Here is a 19,855-nt window from a genome sequence, read left to right as displayed (position 1 = left end):
CCGCCACTGTACAAGGCGCGCTGATATGAATGTTATTTTATTGTCTTTTACGTCGATATTAGCACTGACAGACATTGGCCTGCTAATTTAGGAATAACCTCCCCTTAAAGAGAATTATATTGGTAGTATTGTGCCTGCCCTTCCGTATAACTATTTCCACTTAAACCGCTAAAACAATTTTGATGGTTATACATAGAGATATTTGATTAACGGAAAAGGATATACAGAATAATTTTAATCCCGAGAAAATCTTCTTCTGCCTAGTCACTACTCACTAGTTAGGTTAGCAGGCAACACCTAGTCACTTGTTAGGTTAAGTTTGCTGGCAACACCTAGTCACTAGTTAGGTTAGGTTAGCGATCAACTTCTAGTCATTAGTTAGGTTAGGTTAGCGATCAACTTCTAGTCATTAGTTAGGTTAGGTTAGCGGGTAACACCTAGTCACTAGTTAGGTTAGGTTAACGGGCATAACCTGGTCACTAGTTAGCTTAGGTTAGATGCTAATTTATTGCTACTAGATTTTATAAGCGTCTAAAGTTCATACACCTTAATGTAAATATACAGGTATAACACGTACGAGGCACGTTAATATCGTAAGCCGCATACCTACTCATGTAGATCAAAGGCTTTGAACTTACATTTTCATATTAATTCCCCACCTCCCCTTCCCCCCTCCCCCTGTAGCTGGAGGTACGAGAACACTTGGTCATATTGTTAACACATAATATATCTGAGGCATTTACGGCACTTTAGGGTTTATTCTCTTTGTGGTGGCCGCGGGTTAAAGTAAGACGTATATATGCTCATACCAGGGTAATGGCATACCGTGTGACTATATAATATTATGTTGTAATAATAAATAAATTAACACTGATATTCTACTGTCCCGAATCGGACGCAAGACATTTTTAGCCGACTTCCAAAAAGGGGGAGGTTATATCTTTATCTGTTTTTTTTGTATGTTCAACGATCACTTCGCCGTTTGCAGACCGATATTTTTTTTTAATATTTAAAGTGTGATTTCAGTATAACTTTTTATTACGGGTGATAGGCCCACCAACATTCCCACCACTGCTCGTGTGCCAGGTTCAACAGTTTTAACCAACCACGAAAAAAAAATCAGATAACTTGTGGAAGCGGCAGATATAGCATAGTTATAGCTTCTGTGTGTGGCACATCGCTTGCTATACTATAATACACGTCTCGAATATATTAATACGGGCATTCAGTCTAACTGACAAGGATAATCCTTATTATATAGATCCCTGAAGATCCTCAACAGGCTTAGCATGGTCATAGTTGAGACGTGGAAATTGAAATACTGACGGCTTTATGGGACAAAATAACCAACTTCCTCCTCCAATCGTTATTTTGTAATTTATCTTTTCCTCCGTACATAATAATAAATAAGGCTTCCTTTCAAAACTCTGCTATGGTCATTAGTCATGTAAATCCTATCGTATTTCTTACTAATACAATATAATATTATAAATCCGAAAGATTGCCTATCTGTCTGTGACTGTCTATCTGTTACCTATTCACGCTTAAATGTACTGAAGATATTTACGTGGGAGAGCCATGCTTCGGCACGAGTGGGCCGGCTCGACCGGAGAAATACCACGTTCTCACAGAAAACCGACGTGAAACAGCGCTTGCGCTGTGTTTCGCCGAGTGAGTGAGTTTACCGGAGGCCCTATCCCCTACCCTATTCCCTTCCCTACCCTCCCCTATTCCCTTCCCTTCCCTTCCCATCCATACCCTCCCCTATTACCCTGTTCCCTCTTAAAAGGCCGGCAACGCACTTGCAGCTCTTCTGATGCTGCGAGTGTCCATGGGCGACGGAAGTTGCTTTTCATCAGGTGACCCGTTTGCTCGTTTGCTCGTATAAAATGTAGATAATTTCAGAGACGGGAAAGTCTATCGGATAGTTTTTTTAAAGGTGAATGTGAGATAAACGATTTTCGGGCAACGGAGGCAGAGTAGACAGAAGTTGTTATGTCTATTGTGACGGAGGTGCGGGCGTCAATGAGTTTCTAAAATACTAGAGTAGCAATGTCTTACAAAAGATTCTCAGAAATGCGTAACCACTTTTTTGTTCAAAAGACAATGTCAAGTCATATATTCGTTATGTCATTATGTATGTGAGATATGCCTGCAGGCATCTTCGAAGTGGCAACGCGTTGCTACCGTAAACTTCCTACGTTAGTACTCGTAACATAGAATATCATTGGCGGGCGTCATCTGTAATATTACAAATCCGAAAGATTGATTTCTATCTGTCTATCTGCTACCTATTTATGCATAGCTGAACCGATTTAGATGAAATTTGGCATGGATATAGTTTGAGAGACGGGAAAGGACATACGATAGATTTTTATTGAAATAATTTAGTACGTCTTCTACGCGAAGGATGAATTTCAGTGCAACGGGGTTACAGCAGTCGTCTAGTACAATAAACATGATGTTTGTTGATGTGTATGTGTGTCCGTGCTCCGTGGTGTCATATGATGCCTAACTAGTTCCCTATAATAAACAGAAAATTCTTTCAACATTTTGATCTCGTTCTATATCTTTATATTAATACGCGAGCGAAAAATTTTGGAACTCTTTTTACGAAAAATGCGGAAACGCAGAAGCATGAAATTTCGCACAGTTGTAGTTTATATGGAGAAGGAGTGGATCGAGCTAATATTGTTTTAAAATATTGTCTGTAATGTTTATTTAAAATAAACATTACAGACACTACAACGCGCACACTAACATGTTTTGACTGACAAGCCTATACACACGAATGAATACTCCTTTGTTTATGGTTTAAGTCTGTTGTGAAATTGAAAATTGATTGTTGTTTTTTTTTTATTAATTCTGAAATAATCAATACTTTATACGGGGAGCCAAAAGAAGAAGATAATTATTAAAATTAAGGTCGAATTTCGACCATTGGGCGATCTCTAGTTGTTATAAAGCTGTCTCTACCTGCAGAATACCTCTGGGAATTTCGCAGTTAGTTTAAGCGTAAAATATTGACGAATCCTTGAGGAAAATCACTTCCATCCGTGACTATGATAAACATGAATAATATATTATTGACCGTATTGTACAATATTGTGTTTGAATAATATACCTACCTGTTTTTTTTAAATACCAAAGCTTGTTTGCTTTGTTTCATACACGTAGAATTGACGACCAAAATAAATAACTAGTGTTTTTCCTTTAAAAAACTTACCAAATAAATATCTATATAACAAGGTGTTATGAAACTATAATTATTGTACCAAGCATCGATATAAATAGTCAAGTACTTTAAATCGTGCTAATTAGTCATAAAGCATTTTTTCGTAACATGGGCATTGTTTGTATTCTATCAAATAATGTAGAACCAATTAACAAATTACAGTCATCAACAACAAAATTCCCGTGAGTATAATAAAAACTTGAAGAAACAATACATTTCAACAGATGACCCAAAAGCTCATTTCCCTTGTCTCAGGTGCAAACCGTAAACAAAGCCTCCGTCCTCATTAGCACTACAAGAGACCTACGAAATAGGTCATTCACAATTACCGCGCTAAACACTGGCAGTGTGGCGAACTGGCGAAATAAAAAAAAATTGATCACAGCGTCTCCCGGGCCGGCACATGGCTCAGCCCCTCCCCCCGCGCCGCGGCACGCCCTACACAAAACACCCCTAAAACATTGAATGTAAGCGTAACTGACCAGTCTCCCGATGCATTTGCTGGTTGATATCCTGCGGAGCAGCGCTTTTTTCTCCGTTTCATTGTCGCTGTCGGTGCTGTCCTCGCAATTGGCGGTTTTCCGGTGGTCGCACACGACGCCGCTGTCCGCCACTGACATGGCACGGCCTCCGCACTGTCACCACTCGTCCACCACTCATCAGAACTGGCTACATCATACAGAAAACACTGGCAAACCGCGAAATACGACGGGGCGCTATCCCGCTGACATTTCCACCGAGCGCCATGACCGAATCTGACAATAGCCGCTGAAAACAAAACAACCTGCGGTCGCTCACGCCATCTATGAGATGCAAGCGGAACTTTCTATGTGACTGGCGTTTCAGAACCCTGAAAAGTTTTCTCCTGAAATACCTACTACTTAAGAAATTATTAGATAGATGGCTCTTCCTCCTCCAAAAGTCCAAACAAAGCTGTATAATGCCAGTGCTCGTAAAAAATGTTGATTATAATAATATTATTAATCACTAATCACTTTGATTAGTGCAGGTGATAAGTGATTAGGAGAAAATAAAGGACTTGCACTAATCAGTCGATGTCCACACTTTAAAAGTAAATTCAGGCCTTATATTTTATACGCATTCATATTATTTTTTACAACAATTCCAAAAGAAATACCTGAGAAACATCTTAAGGATGTACAACCTATAAAATATAAAAACTTTTTGGCTAATAAACATGCTTAAGAATAAAACAAAAGTTCTAGACAGAACTTCAAATTTTTTGTCAGAAATTTTTTCGCAACGAACCATGGTGGTCGCGTGATTTATTTTATATATTTTTTTTAATTCTTTTTACTTAGAATTTAAGTAAATAATTATTTACAGCTTTACGAAAATTGGTTAATCAATAAAATTATCAAGTTTTGTAGGATAATTGGGATAAATTGACAAGATGAGGGAAATAGTCAGCATCCAAGTCGGCTCCTGCGGTAATATGATCGGCAGCAAGGTTTGTACGTGGTTTGTACATCCACATTATTGGCAGTGGGGTAACTATAGGGTGGCAGGGCTGGCAAAATGCCACGGCCCCCCGACCCAAAAGGGCCAAGAGACACTCAAGTTTTGTTTAGACTTATCTACAGTTTTAGCCTTGTCAACACTATTTTGTATTTAGATATAATCATTTACCTCAATTCACAGACATAGATCAAGATAGATACCGCATGTTGCTCCATTTGTATGAAAACGAGCGTGCCACTTTTTTATAGCTAGGTACCTACTGTGACGTACGTATGATAAAAAAAGTGTCCATTATCTAGGCCAACGTTTCTATTTGAATTTATACAGCTCAATACGGCACTTTTAGGCATTTAGGCATTTTTAAAATTCCGATTGACCTCCGATTCTAATAGCAGACTAAAGAACAAACTTTCGAAAGACGAGCATTGCTCGTCGTTTGGGAGCGCGATATGGCACGCGAAGTACATACACATGCGGTATCTATCATGATCTATGTCTATACCTCAACCCCATTCTTCTTTACGCTTTGTTATCTTACTACTGCAACGACCCTAAAAGGAAGGGTAGTTAAGTAATTGTTTTTAGCAGTCTGCGTATGTAGAAATGCTTGTACTATCGTAGTGCCTAAACTACTGACCTGATAATATGAATTCGCATGTAATTTGTGTGTTATACTGTTGACAAAAAGTTCATAGTGCTTTGTACAATTTGGTTGCAAAAAGTCGCGGAATCATACCGCGTCGGTATAAATTGACCCTTAAGATATTCGTAGTCAGAAACTCTGCGGGGCTAAAATGGTCGCTTTGGAGAATTATATATTGAATCATAATATGATTCATTTTTAAATTCCACTTTGCGTGCAATTCATATAGTGATCCGCTTCAATTAATGATTGGTCGCCGCGCGCGAGCGCCGCGCGAGAGACCAATCATTGATGTAAGCGAATCACTATATGAATTGAACGCAAAGTGGAGTTTAAAAATTAATCATATTATGATTAATTATATGATTCTCCAAAGCGACCATTTTAGCCCCGGGTAATATATAGATATTTCATTTTTCGTTCTAGTTCTGGGAGGTGATATCGGACGAGCACGGCATCGACCCGAGCGGGCGCTACGTGGGCGATTCAGAATTGCAGCTGGAGCGAGTCAACGTGTACTACAACGAGGCGCGAGGCGGCCTCTACGTGCCTCGCTCTGTCTTCGTCGACCTAAAGGTACAATTCCGTGCATCGCGACAGTCGTAAGCCGCGCGCGACCGACGACTGTCGTCGGCTGCTCGCGTCTGTCAAAGTTATATATTACACGGCCGCGCGCGGCTTACGACAGTCGTCGGTCGCGCGCGGCTTACGACTGTCGCGATGCACGAAATTGTACCTTTAAGGTAGGGTTGGTTAAAATAGCATTAGCAATCCATACTAAGATTTTTTTTTTATGAAAGAAGGGAGCAAACGGGTCACCTGATGGAAAGCAACTTCCGTCGCCCATGGACACTCGCAGCATCAGAAGAGCTGCAGGTGCGTTACCGGCCTTTTAAGAGAGAATAGGGTAATAGGGGAGGGTAGGGATGGGAAGGGAAGGGAATTGGGCCTCCGGTAAACTCACTCACTCGGCGAAACACAGCGCAACCGCTGTTTTCTGTGAGAACTGAGAACGTGGTATTTCTCCGGTCGAGCCGGCCCATTCGTGCCCAAGCATGGCTCTCCCACGTATAAAATGCGAAAGTGTGTGATGTGTCTCACAGTCTGTTATCTCTTCACGACCAAACCGCTGAACCGGTTTTGCTGTTGGTATAGAAATAGTTTGAGTCCCGGGAAAGGACATACTTAGGATAAGTACTTTTTATCCCGAAAATGTACAGTTCCCGCGCGATAAACGAATTTTGTCGCAACGGAGTTGCGGGCGTTATTAAGAGCTCACCTGACTCTAAAAATCAAACATCGTCCTTCTCTCTTCACTCTCACGCCCGTCTTTCATATGCCAGGTGAAAAAGGACGGCGCGGAATCATCGCCGAGTTAGTTTTACTTGTATAAAAGATGAACTATAATGATTATGGAAAAAGTGTTTTGAGCAAATTTAGGTTTTAACAATACCTTTTTAGATATTAAAAAATATTAAAGAAAAGACAGCAAACTTCGAAGATCCAAGCAAAAATGTGTCTAAAACAAGGTTTTTTGTAAAAAAGAAACTATCGAGCATTTTTTTGAGTAATCGTGTTTTCGTCTTGAGCATTTAATCTTTAGGAACTGAAGTTACTTGTGTCAAAAAATCAGTTTTCTAGACCTTACAGATTTTGAGATCTAGGTTAATGTATGTAGTCAAGTTAGGGTCATATGGGCTCTTAACGGCCGTTCCCAATATTAAATCTATCTCTGGTTTTGCCCTACTAGTAATAGGAATAGCTTACATTAGACATTAGAGACATATATTTTATGTCAATTCAATGGCCGTGTTCGTCGGCGTATTCGCTGCAAAATCTAGTTATTGCGCATGTCCAAATCATGTCATGCCATGGCAACGACGACTGTTTACGACTTGACATTTAATCCATTTAAATCTTATATCTTTAAACGAGCAATTCTTGTATAATATATATAATTGGAATCTCAGAATCGGCTCCAACAATTTTCACGAAATTTAGTATATAATAAGGGGTTTCGGGGGCGATAAATCGAGCTTGCTTTGGAATCATTTTTAGAAAATGTAATTTTATTCGTTTTATCAAAAACCGAGCAAAGCTCGGTCAAATAGCTAGTAATATTAATACCTCGATAATTTCCTCCACTAAATTTTGCAAGTGATCCATATCCATATCTATACTTAATATAAAATATATTATAATTGGGATATACTTAATATAAAATATTGTAATTGGGAAGAGTTTGTTTGTTTGTTTGAACGCGCTAATCTCAGGAATTACTGGTCTGATTTGAAAAATTCTTTCAGTGTTAGATAGCCTATTTATCGAGGAAGGCTACATTTTATCACGCTAAGACTAATAGGAGCGAAGAAATAGAGGAAAGTGTGGAAAAAACGGGGGAAATTATTTGAAAGGGCTTATTTGAACGTACTGGAGTATATAATATATTATACAATATATATAGAATAGACCACGTGAAAGGACATAGGTTTCTTTTTTTGCGGAAAAATGTACCTGCGGTTTCCGTGACATTCCTAAATTACGCGGGCGAAGCCGCGCGGAACATCTAGTTTTCCATAATATAGTAATCAAACACTATTAAATAGTGTTAAATAAATTATTTTAGACAATAATTTAGGCTTATGGATTTATGTTTAGCTTTTATAAATCATGACGTTAAAACAATAGACCGTACGTTGTTTACGACTTGACCAGCAACTTGTTATGGCGTTGCTATGACATGTTTTGGACATGCGCAATAAAAGGTTTGTCCAAAAATACGGCGACGAACACGGCCATTGTTAGCTGCGATCGGTTGTATGTCAATTGTCAAACCAGAGATAGATTGAATATTGGGAACGGCCGCTAGTAATAATAATTAATTGTTAAATGTCCATTAGCAATTAAAACTAATAATATGATCGTGGCAGCAATAGTCTGCGATCATGAAAACATTCACGTCAGCGCTAACTGCTATTGAACTTGCAATAATATTTCACTCAATGCGAAATAACACTCAACGCGAGCTGCGGTGCGATGCGAACCGAGAGTTCACGATGCCGCGATTTTAGCAATTAGCAAAACAATAGCACGTAGCATGCTTTGAGATGATAATTAGCGCGTTAATTAAGTTAATAGATAATAGCATTAACTTCCATTACTACCTCAAGGAGTGTTCCCTGGACGCTGTCCGCTCCGGCCCCTTCGGCTGCCTCTTCCGGCCAGAGAACTTCATGTACGGTTTCGGTGGGGGATCCAACAACTGGGCACGAGGATACTACACCACAGGCGCGGCGATTGTGGACGCGGCTATGGATATAATACGCAAGGTTTGATACATTGAAGTATTAACAGCAGTGCCGGATTTACATTTCCTATGAGTGTATCCTGTAGGCCACTTTATTTCCGCCACCCCCTGTACGAAATCTGCGCGCCTACTTGAACGCTACCGTAACCCTAGGATGCTGCCGCCACTAGGCCGTGGCCTATTAATAAATCCAGGTCTGATTTACAGGGACCGGTTATCACGCAAGGTCAGGGACAACGGTCCTTTCCACAACACAATAATTATTTTGTTTTAGAATAATTATATCTCAGCTCAGATTAATTGTTTTTATTGTTGTTATTTGTTCTTCGGTGTTTTCATTAAAATGATGCTGTTCCAACTAAAAAATGCTAAATGATTCTTATTCTTATTCAAGGAGGCCGAGGGCTGCGACTGTCTCCAGGGATTCCAGTTCACGCACTCGCTGGGCGGCGGCACCGGCTCCGGCCTGGGCTCACTGCTCATCGGCCGCGTCCGGGAGGAGTTCCCCGACAGGATCGTCCAGACGTTCTCCGTGTTACCCAGCCCCGCCGTCTCCGACTGCGTGGTCGAGCCCTACAACTCCATGCTGGGCCTCAACCAGCTCATCGAGAACACCGACCACACCTTCTGCTTGGACAACGATGCCCTCCACTGCATATGCCTGAGGAGCCTCCGGTTAAGAAACCCGACGCTCGCCGACCTCAACCATCTCATATGCGCGACGATGTCAGGGGTTACTACATGCTTCCGGTTCCCCGGGCAGCTGAACGCGGATCTCCGGAAGTTGGCGGTCAACATGGTGCCGTTTCCCAGACTCCACTTCTACACGACCGGGTTCGCGCCGCTCATCGCGAGGGGCTGCGAGCGCTACTCGGCCGTGTCCGTGCCCAACCTGACGCTGCAGATGTTCGACGCGAAGAACATGATGGTGGCATGCGACCCCACGCACGGCAGGTACCTCACCGTCGCCACCATCTTCCGCGGCCGCATGTCCATGAAGGAGGTGGACGAGCAAATCCTCAATATACAAAACAAGAACAGCGCGTATTTCGTCGAGTGGATCCCCAACAACGTAAAGGTCGCGGTGTGCGATATCCCCCCGCGGGGACTCAAAATGGCGGCTACATTCGTCGGCAATACCACGGCCATCCAAACGGTGTTCAAGGTCATATCGGAGAGGTTCATGCCGATGTTCAGGCGGAAGGCCTTCCTCCACTGGTACACGGGCGAGGGCATGGACGAGATGGAGTTCACGGAGGCGGAGAGCAACGTCAACGACCTGATCTCGGAGTACCAGCAGTACCAGGACGCCACCGCTGATGATGAGGGGGAGTTCGAGGAGGAGGGTGAGGAGGGGGACGAGGGAGCATAGGAGGTTCATTTGTAATATAAAAACTTTTTTGAAATGCTTTTTTTATTGAACCTATAGGACTCCCACACAAAACTGCGAATTCGCATCGCATCGCAATGTTATTTGTTTGGATTTTTGTCGCAGATGTTTGCTATGCGAATTGTGGTGCAAATTCGCAGTTGCTGCGCCGGATAGCCACGCACACGTTGCGAATTCCCGGTGAACTCGCTGCGTAGTGCGTAGTCGCCCGCCTTTCCTCTGGCTCGACGCAACTCATAAGTGACGTATGATAATTTATTAATTTATTTGATGCAAAGGTTTTTTTTGTTTTTTTTTTTACTTACTTTTTTTTACCCTCGTTCACTTTTAAAAATACCTTTTTAGGGTTCCGTACCCAAAGGGTAAAAACGGGACCTTATTACTAAGACTTCGTTGACTGTCCGTCTGTCTGCCTCCAGGCTGTATTTCAAGAACCGCTATAGACTTCTGAAATTTTCACAGATTGAGTACCGTATATCGTGATTTTTTTCGGTCTTTTTCGCTCGATATCAATAATGGCAAGAGGGCACTTGAATTTTTCATACATTCTTTTGTTATAGGTGTACTCCCTTTAGCCGCCAAGGTCGGAATAATCCGACAAATATTTTCGTGCCCATTTCCCCAAGGTCGGATATTTACCACCAGTACCACTACTCGGTTAATCTGCCTTTTTTGTTTGATAGCACTGTATTATATTAAAATAATGTTTATACTTGGTAAATAGTTAACGAAGTAACTATTTACAATTGATTACACTTTAGTTTCTCAATTAAAAATCCTAAAAATAATGTCTGAAGTTAAATAAATTACCGAAAATATTCATAGAAAAGTGTATTGATGTCCAACGCCCGAGTCGGAAAAATCCGACAGTAGAGAAGGGACATAAGCAATGATTTACTGATACAAAAATCCACATAAATTAAAACATTTCTGTTTTTACTAACTAATTTATTATAAAACCAATAAAGCAATGGTTACTGAACAAATAAACGTGTTTGTTTGACTTATGCCCGTTTTCACCAACGATACCTAAAATTTAGGTGTCCCTTAAGCGAATGTAAGGGGCACCTAACGCAAGTTTTGTTTTCACCGACGTTTAAGTGACACCTAAACCATTATAATTTAGGGGATGAATTGACAACCCCGTAAAACTTAGGTGACGTATATTTTGATTAAAACAACCTATTATGCGATTCATCCGTCAAACCATTAGGTGACCCTTATAATTTAGGGGATGGATTGACGACCCCGTAACACTTAGGTGACGTATGTGGCAACGACGACGACGTTAGATGACGGTTGCCTTGACAATGAATCTGTTATCGAATGGCCGTCTGATATTTTACTTGTAAAATAGCGAACTTCCATAAATAACTTCATATTTATGACAAACCTTCCTCTTTAATCACTCTATCTATTAAAGAAAACCGCAATTAAACGGAACAAAGGGACATGTGGACAGAAAAAGCGACTTCGTGTTATTCTATGTAGTGATATACGTCACCTAAGAGTTACGGGGTTGTCAATTCATCCCCTAAATTATTGAAACAAAACTTACGTTAGGTGCCCCATATATTGGCTTAAGGGACACCTAAATTTTAGGTGTTGTTGGTGAAAACGGGCATTAATTTATAATAAATATAGTATAAAATTTTCAGTGATTGAATTGACGATTCCCATCCCTAGCCTGCATGTTTAGAAACGAATGTTGTCAGCACACCCTGCGCCACGGTCCGAAAAAGACGACCGCTTCTGACGTCATAAGCGAGTGCCGCCTTCTAGAATTTTCCACTAGTGTTGTGCTTATGATGATGCTATCGATAAATGTGATTGTAGTGGATACTTAAATGAGAAATAAAATTACAATAAATTACAAAGAAACGCTTTCCTATATGTCTGTCTGCTACGACATTTAGATGAAATTGTATGCGTGTAAAGGGGATGGGATATCGATCTACTATTGAAAATCTATATTTGTATTAGATTATATGTTTAAACAACTCAATTATTTAATCCGTGGAAACTATGAAATCAATATTAAGTATTTGAAATGTAATAAGTAATTACAAATATCGGGAATTATGTCACTTCACTATTCAAGCTGTTTTTATGTAATGTTTTTGCCAGCGTTGTATATTTACTAACAAAATTATGGATTCAAATACTAGATATCAGTTTATACTTTATATAAATTATAAATTAAGAAATAAATTATCGACATCGAAAATGATAAGTATTGCACATCACTACTTGTTGTAGGTATACATTTTTCGATTTATGGTGCCGGCACAATAGACATAACTACCTACCAGCATAGCTAGCACAAGCACGTAGACAAACGAAAGAAACTAAATTTTGACAGTTTTACCGGAAAAACACTGGAGAAAAAGTTTCTTTCGTATCTCGATATCTTCCGCTTTTGAAAATCTATAAGTCAAGCATGACGAACCGCTTATGACATTTAGTTTCTTGATTCTTTTTTTATTTTTATTATGGCACTCAGGAGCGGTCGCAGCCTGATATTTTGGGGGGGTTTTTTATCTGCGCCCTCGGACGTTTCTGGGTTCACAGCAGCTGTCTAAGGTCGGACGAAGTGGTGGCTAGGGGATAGCTAGATATTTCCTTTTATTATTTAGCAAGATTTTGAGATTTTTCAATTTTACCTTAGATTTTGGGGGTGGTCATGTCCCCTGTGACCCCCCCCTTCGGACCGCGCCTGATGGCACTTGGCTATAAAACCATGGCTAGTGTCGAGTAAATGGCAGCAAATTAAAAAAAATCGATGTATAGCAACCCTGTCTATAGCCGGAATTATAGTTTTGATCTACAAACTACGAATAATAAAGTTACTTAGTTTTTATTTTTCGTATTTCGTAGATCAAAACTATAATTCCGGCTATAGATAGGGTTGCTGCACGTCGATTTTTTGAATTTGCCGCCATTTACTCGACACTGGCCATGGTTTTATAGCCGAGGTGCCATAATTAAAAAAAAAAAGAACCAAGACACTAAATGTCAAAAAAAATTGCCGTTGCTTTGATGGTTGCTATGGAAAGAGTTTCTTGTCTTTGTCCACTGAAACTCAAGTCGATGGGTGGTGCCATGCTCGGGAATAAGATATGTAGACATGGGAAAGAAACTGCCATTACTTTCTTCCGAAGAATCGACTGGGAAACCCCGTGCTAGCTACGCAGTAGTTCGACTGCAAAGAAACGGACAGGTTTCAATATCTGTCAAATTCGTCGGGTTTCACCAAGAAGTTTATTCACTATAGTTTGTGTGTTTTATGATGATATGCGTGACACATTATAATTGACAACAGTAGGGAAGTTACCTAACAAAAATTAATCGATAGTTTAAAAATATCGAATCACATCGTAAAGGAATTGCAATCGAAATTATCGATTTCGTACTGGCATTTCAGTGGTGCCGGCGATTTAAGATGGCTGCCCTTTTTTATCGATTTGATTTCGATTCAACAGAGTTAATCTCTATTGACATAAGTTCCGTTTCATGCTGACATTTTTCAAATGTTTTCATAACAATAATTTATACTCCTATTTCACAGTTAATAAGTATTTATAATTTTTATTAATAAGTTAGCATTTAGCATCTTTTCATTTTTATTCATTTACAATTATAGGAAACATTTGTTTTTGTAGATGGAATATAATTTATTACATTTTGATTTTTTTGTTTTATATTCAACACGCGCCTCACGCGCCTTTAATCTAATTGTCAAATAAACTGTTCAATAAAATTGAAGCGTGATATTGCACAATACAAATGATCGTCTAGGGGCCCCGCTAAGCGCGGTAGTAAAACCATTTCAAATATTTTTTGGTATTTATTAATAAAACGATTTCACAAAACATATTGCACTGGACACTAACAAACGACAGACAAGACTACTCCTCTATTAGCTGTTCGTCTTCGAAATCCCCTTCATCATCAGCGGTGGCGTCCTGGTACTGCTGGTACTCCGAGATCAGGTCGTTGACGTTGCTCTCCGCCTCCGTGAACTCCATCTCGTCCATGCCCTCACCCGTGTACCAGTGGAGGAAAGCCTTCCGCCTGAACATAGCCGAGAACTGCTCTGAAATCCGCTTGAACAGCTCCTGAATGGCCGTCGTGTTGCCTATAAACGTGGCAGACATCTTGAGTCCCCGCGGGGGAACATCGCAGACCGCCGTCTTTACGTTGTTGGGGATCCACTCGACGAAGTACGAGCTGTTCTTGTTCTGGATGTTGAGCATCTGCTCGTCCACCTCCTTCATGGACATTCGGCCGCGGAAGACGGCGGCGACCGTGAGATATCTGCCATGGCGCGGGTCGCAGGCGGCCATCATGTTTCTGGCATCGAACATCTGCTGCGTCAGCTCGGGGACGCTCAGCGCTCGGTACTGCTGGTTGCTACGCGACGTGAGTGGCGCGAAGCCGGGCATGAAGAAATGGAGTCGCGGGAAGGGCACCATGTTGGTGGCTAACTTCCGCAAGTCCGCGTTCAGCTGCCCGGGGAACCTCAGACAGGTGGTAACTCCGGACATCGTCGCTGACACCAGATGGTTGAGATCACCGTACGTGGGAGTGTTTAGCTTCAGGGTCCGGAAGCAAATGTCGTAGAGCGCCTCATTGTCGATGCAGTACGTCTCATCAGTGTTTTCGACGAGCTGGTGCACCGAGAGGGTGGCGTTGTAGGGCTCCACGACGGTGTCCGATACCTTTGGGCTGGGCACGACGGAGAACGTGTTCATAATCCTGTCGGGGTACTCCTCCCTGATCTTGGAGATAAGCAGCGTGCCCATACCAGATCCGGTCCCGCCGCCCAGCGAGTGCGTTAGCTGGAATCCCTGCAGGCAGTCGCAGCCTTCCGCCTCCTTTCTAACAACGTCCAGCACCGAGTCTACAAGCTCCGCGCCTTCCGTGTAGTGTCCTTTCGCCCAGTTGTTCCCGGCGCCTGATTGGCCGAAAACGAAGTTGTCCGGGCGGAATATTTCGCCGAAAGGCCCAGATCTCACGGAGTCCATGGTGCCAGGTTCAAGGTCAACGAGGATGGCTCTCGGCACGTACTTGCCGCTGGAGGCCTCGTTGTAGTACACGTTGATACGCTCCAGCTGCAGCTCGGAGTTGCCCTTGTGGGTGCCGGTCGCGTCGATGCCATGCTCGTCGGAGATCACCTCCCAGAACTGAAATAAACGACTTATTACTGACGGTGTCTGATGGGTTTAGAATGGGTTCTCAGTGCAATTTTGAGGACCTGTGTAAAAAAGTGTTTTAAAAGTGTTGGCTACAATAATTTGCCGTCACTGGCACGTATTTCCTTCATGGTTAAATGTATGGACTTATATACATCGGCTAAACTTACGCTGTTTTAAGCAGTGAACAGCAAAAATTTAAAGGATACGTCATACGGTTGGATACATTCCACTATCCTAGATTTCCGTGACGGAAAAAGCTATATTAAGTTATAAGCCGCGTACTGATTAAGCGAGCAGCCTCACGAGGCTCGAGCCGCGGCACGCTCGGGCGAGGCAGCGCGTACGTTGACCTCGGGCAAGGCACGTCTTGACCGACCGAGGATTTGCCTCACGAGGCAGCCGTGCGAGGCTTCTTGCTCAATCAGTACGCGGCTATAGATATTAAGTTTAGTTACCTTAGCCCCAATCTGGTTTCCGCATTGGCCGGCCTGGATGTGGACGATTTCCCTCATTTTCACGCACAAAGAATTTAGACCCAAAATAGACGAGACTTTAGAATTTAATTTTGAATAAGCTTATCTCTAAAATAAGAAAAAATACAAAAAAAACTCTATTGCATGTGCATCGTACGAGAAAATTTTTCAGAATGTCCAAAAGACAATTTTCCAATAAAAAAATATTTGAAAATATTCGATCTTCGAATTTATTCAAAACGGATGTCAAAAATATAAAGAGGTTGGATGTCTTAACTTTTTTGATGACTGTGCCAATAAGCACACAAATCGCCTGATGGCACACTTTATTATTATACCTATGCAGCTGACCGTTTTTTGCATTATAGATGATTTATGAAGTCCATAAAACCTGGACTTTTATTTAAGCCTAACCTAATTTCTGCTTACTAGAGCTTTAAAACAAGTCGGCTTTTTGATATTAATATTATTATTTCCATTTACTTCCATTAATAATTTACTATACATAATACATTCACAAAACAATACAAAAATCATTCCTCTACGACTTCTTCCTCTTCTAACTCATTATCATCGGTCGTCGCGTCTTGGTACTGCTGGTACTCCGATATCAGGTCGCTGATATTATTGTCTGCCTCTGAAAAATCGCTCTCATCCATCCCTTCCCCAGTATACCAATGCACGAAGGCCTTCCTTCGAAACATGGACGCGAACTGTTCCGCTATCCGCTTGAAAATCTCCTGAATGGCCGTGGTATTCCCGAGAAAGATGGCAGACATCTTCAAACCCCTTGGAGGGATATCGCAGACCGCTGTCTTGACGTTGTTGGGTATCCATTTGACGAAATAATCCTTATTCTTATTCTGGACGTTCAGCATTTGCTCATCGACTTCCTTCATTGACATTCGTCCTCTGAAAACCGCTGCTACGGTTAAGTATCTGCCGTGCCGAGGATCGCAGGCAGCCATCATGTTCTTCGCGTCGAACATCTGCTGAGTCAGCTCTGGGACCGTAAGAGCCTGGTAAGGCTGACTGCCTCTCGATGTAAGCGGCGCGAAGCCAGGCATGAAGAAATGGAGACGAGGGTACGGCACCATATTCACTGCTAGCTTCCGTAAATCAGCGTTTAGTTGTCCAGGAAACCGCAAGCAAGTTGTGACTCCTGACATAGCAGATGACACTAGATGGTTCAGATCCCCGTACGTCGGTGTCTTCAGCTTGAGAGTTCGGAAGCAGATGTCGTATAACGCTTCGTTGTCTATACAGAAGCTCTGATCAGAATTCTCGAGTAGCTGGTTAACTGCCAGCGTCGCGTTGTAAGGCTCTACTACGGTGTCAGATACTTTGGGACTGGGTATCACTGAGAACGTGAGAATGATCCTATCCGCGTACTCCTCTCGGATATGGTTGAGGAGCAGCGTCCCCAAGCCCGAGCCGGTGCCACCACCGAGGGAGTGTATAAATTGGAATCCTTGAAGACAGTCACAGCCTTCAGCTTCGCGCCTGATCACATCTAGAGCCGGTTCGAGCAAATCTGCACCTTCCGTGTAGTATCCTTTAGCCCAGTTGTTGCCTGCGCCGGTTGCTCCGTAAACGATGTTGTCCGGCCGGAATAATTCGCCGTACGGTCCGGCTCGGAGAGAGTCCATGGTCGTGGGTTCGAGGTCGACGAGTGTGGCCCTCGGCACGTATTTTCCGGCCGCGCCCTCGTTGTAGTAGACGTTGATCCTCTCCAGCTGGAGGTCGCTGTCGCCGGAGTAGCGGCCGTCGGGGCCGATGCCGTGCTCGTCCGATATCACCTCCCAGAACTGGAAAAAGTTTGAGAATATATGAGGTATAGTGTGGTCGTAGTAAACGTACTATTCGTATTTGACTCGCGCAAAAACTGTTGGAATAGTTTTACACGCGGTTTTTACCTAGATAGAACAGAATACACAGTTTTCGGCGGATTCATTTCACTTGGTAAGAACAGAAAATAAAGTACAATAATACCCCAAAAAGTACTCTTAAAAAATTATTTACATCATTGTTTAAAGAGAATACAGCATACAATTTTTAGGCTAGGTTTTTATCATATACGTGGATGAAAAATGCGAAATCTTAAACAAAATTTTATTCAACTGCATAACTTTATAAACCCTACATATCCAAATTATCTAGTATACCTAAGTCTACTATAGTGAGATTAGACTTACCTTTGCGCCTATTTGATTCCCGCATCTTCCGACCTGAACGTGGACTATTTCCCTCATTGTGCAGTTTATTACTGAGAATTTATTAAATAAAATAAAATAAATGTTACAACGATACACAAAACAAATAAACAAAAAATTACATAAAGCTAAACGACTTACGAACTAAGAAAACAAAAATTAATGAAATCATTTTTAAAATCAGGTTGGCTCATTCTGCATAAGTACAAAAAAAAATTTTATTCTTTTTTTACATCACACGTAAATGGGCACAAAAGGTAGCTTTACAATAAATAGAGAAAAATAAAACAATTATATATTCAAAACATTGTAATCATTAAAAATTACAAAAATGCAAAACACTTTTCTCTTTGGTGGTCTTATGCCTAATAAACTCATGAATATTTTACATTATTATCGTTGACAAAATTCCATCATTCACATTGAAAAAACACAGTAATTTAAAATATAAAAGAAAATATTATAACGTTTATTACATAATTAATAATTATACAGTGTGTTAGTGTAAACACCGTTATCCTTGAAACCAACAAATGAGCCCAGCCATAGGAAAAGTTGTTCATTTTGAAGGGCTCATTTGATGGTTTCAAGGTTAACTGTGTTTACACTAACATCTTGTATAAGATATTAGATAAAAATTATAATTTACATATATATAAAACCTCGGCTATCTACTTTAATTCAAATATTAGAACAAAAACTGAGAAGATAATATTTAAAAATCTTAATTTATTTATCTATTAATCTAAAACTATGACTAGTTCACCTTACAAAAATCTTAGGACGATGATAAACTTTTTTCCTAAATTCATTGCGCAGACGCAACAATATTACTAACTTATGCTTGTATGATAATATTTTATCAAAAATGAAGACTAAAAATTATAATGTCATAAGCAGAATGCCAGAATTTTGAACAGCCATCAATATCAGACTATTTTTTTTGTTCATTTCCCTCTTTTATTTCGCTCAAAGTGGTCACAAACGCATGAAACACTTTTGGATACTATAAGGTTGGGTTGCACCAACTAACTTTAACTATAACAAAATGTCAAATCTTTGGTTAAAGTTAAATATGGACGCCATCAAGACGCCATATTTAACCATTACCATAGAGCTCGACAAGGTTTTAAATGCACGTGGCAAAAAATAACTAACGCTGTCATCATACAAAAACGCCATTTTTGACAGTTGTCCTTTACTAGCAGCGCCCCCGCCCACGTTCATTTATAGCCTTGTTGGACCAGCTGTCATCTGTCAATTTCTCCGGTCAAAGTTAAGGTTAAACTTAAAGTTAAAGTTAAATTTAGCCTTACCTATAACCATAACTTTAACTTTAACCACGCCTCTGGTGCAACCCAACCTAAATGAAACATTGCCAAATTGAAAAATGAAGCATTTTTTTAGTGAATAAACTAACTTAGTAAAAAAGATGCCGTTTTTTTTCTATGAAAATTGTTTGTATATAATCATTCGTTTTAAGTACATTTTCTTATCTCTAAAGTCTACACTATGATTATCTTGTACTTTATATTGCTTGAATTATCTTAAAGCAGAACTATTTGCTCTGGGACTGTATTAATTATTTAATATTTATAATTATTTATTTATTTAAGTTATCGGTATAAGTCTTACTTGTGAAATTCAAATTGTATTGCACTATTTCATTTAAATACCTAAAATGTTGAGCTTGATAACTGCGTTTTAAATTATTCTCTCTACATACTTTACTAACAGTACCTGTCTAAAAGAATGCACAAAAATTACGAGATATATTCGACTAGTAGCCAGCCAAGCAGAGCCGTTAGTAAGCCCATATTGCAGGCTTATTTTCACAATGTTTTTGAGAGTTGATATGCATTTTTTAGGTCAAGAAATGTACTATACTTTGCATAATATGGTCATAATATTAGT

The 19,855-nt window shown here is 40.7% G+C and overlaps 4 protein-coding genes across 4 annotated transcripts in view; 1 reads left to right on the top strand and 3 right to left on the bottom strand.

Annotated features, from left to right (window-relative positions):
* LOC121729686 (diacylglycerol kinase eta) overlaps window positions 1–3,966 on the bottom strand; it is a 192,761-nt gene extending 188,795 nt beyond the window's left edge. Inside the window, exon 1 of the mRNA XM_042118284.1 lies at window positions 3,718–3,966. Within this exon, the coding sequence (XP_041974218.1) occupies window positions 3,718–3,855 (138 nt within the window). The 5' untranslated portion in view covers window positions 3,856–3,966. The remainder of the gene's footprint in view (window positions 1–3,717) is intronic.
* A 541-nt stretch (window positions 3,967–4,507) lies between these two features.
* LOC121729689 (tubulin beta-4B chain-like) lies at window positions 4,508–10,039 on the top strand. The gene is made up of 4 exons (XM_042118286.1): window positions 4,508–4,706; window positions 5,787–5,936; window positions 8,531–8,689; window positions 9,062–10,039. The coding sequence occupies exons 1-4, from the start codon at window positions 4,650–4,652 to the stop codon at window positions 10,037–10,039; spliced, it is 1,344 nt and encodes a 447-aa protein (XP_041974220.1). The 5' UTR covers window positions 4,508–4,649.
* Window positions 10,040–13,889: 3,850 nt separating this feature from the next.
* Window positions 13,890–15,908, bottom strand: LOC121729424 (tubulin beta chain-like). The gene is made up of 2 exons (XM_042117941.1): window positions 15,711–15,908; window positions 13,890–15,243 (listed from the first exon to the last, which is right to left on the bottom strand). Exons 1-2 carry the CDS (start codon window positions 15,765–15,767, stop codon window positions 13,966–13,968), a joined length of 1,335 nt encoding a protein of 444 aa, XP_041973875.1. The 5' UTR covers window positions 15,768–15,908; the 3' UTR covers window positions 13,890–13,965.
* Window positions 15,909–16,189: 281 nt separating this feature from the next.
* On the bottom strand, window positions 16,190–18,064 carry LOC121729443 (tubulin beta chain-like). The gene is made up of 2 exons (XM_042117960.1): window positions 17,924–18,064; window positions 16,190–17,536 (listed from the first exon to the last, which is right to left on the bottom strand). The coding sequence occupies exons 1-2, from the start codon at window positions 17,978–17,980 to the stop codon at window positions 16,262–16,264; spliced, it is 1,332 nt and encodes a 443-aa protein (XP_041973894.1). The 5' UTR covers window positions 17,981–18,064; the 3' UTR covers window positions 16,190–16,261.
* Between the last annotated feature and the right edge of the window lie 1,791 nt (window positions 18,065–19,855).

This window comes from Aricia agestis, chromosome 8 (assembly GCF_905147365.1).
Source record: "Aricia agestis chromosome 8, ilAriAges1.1, whole genome shotgun sequence".
NCBI lineage: Eukaryota > Metazoa > Arthropoda > Insecta > Lepidoptera > Lycaenidae > Aricia > Aricia agestis.
Note: the sequence above shows the minus strand (reverse complement) of the source record. Positions and strands in the feature narration are given on the sequence as shown.

Bases quoted from the DNA above. Each gene is read 5' to 3' on its own strand.
- LOC121729689 (XM_042118286.1), top strand. From the start codon at position 4,650: ATGAGGGAAATAGTCAGCATCCAAGTCGGCTCCTGCGGTAATATGATC. The intron at 4,707-5,786 runs GTTTGTACGTGG...TTTTCGTTCTAG, and splicing joins GTAATATGATCGGCAGCAAG to TTCTGGGAGGTGATATCGGA. The intron at 5,937-8,530 runs GTACAATTCCGT...TACTACCTCAAG, and splicing joins CTGTCTTCGTCGACCTAAAG to GAGTGTTCCCTGGACGCTGT.
- LOC121729424 (XM_042117941.1), bottom strand. From the start codon at position 15,767: ATGAGGGAAATCGTCCACATCCAGGCCGGCCAATGCGGAAACCAGATT. The intron at 15,244-15,710 runs GTAACTAAACTT...CGTTTATTTCAG, and splicing joins GAAACCAGATTGGGGCTAAG to TTCTGGGAGGTGATCTCCGA.
- LOC121729443 (XM_042117960.1), bottom strand. From the start codon at position 17,980: ATGAGGGAAATAGTCCACGTTCAGGTCGGAAGATGCGGGAATCAAATA. The intron at 17,537-17,923 runs GTAAGTCTAATC...AACTTTTTCCAG, and splicing joins GGAATCAAATAGGCGCAAAG to TTCTGGGAGGTGATATCGGA.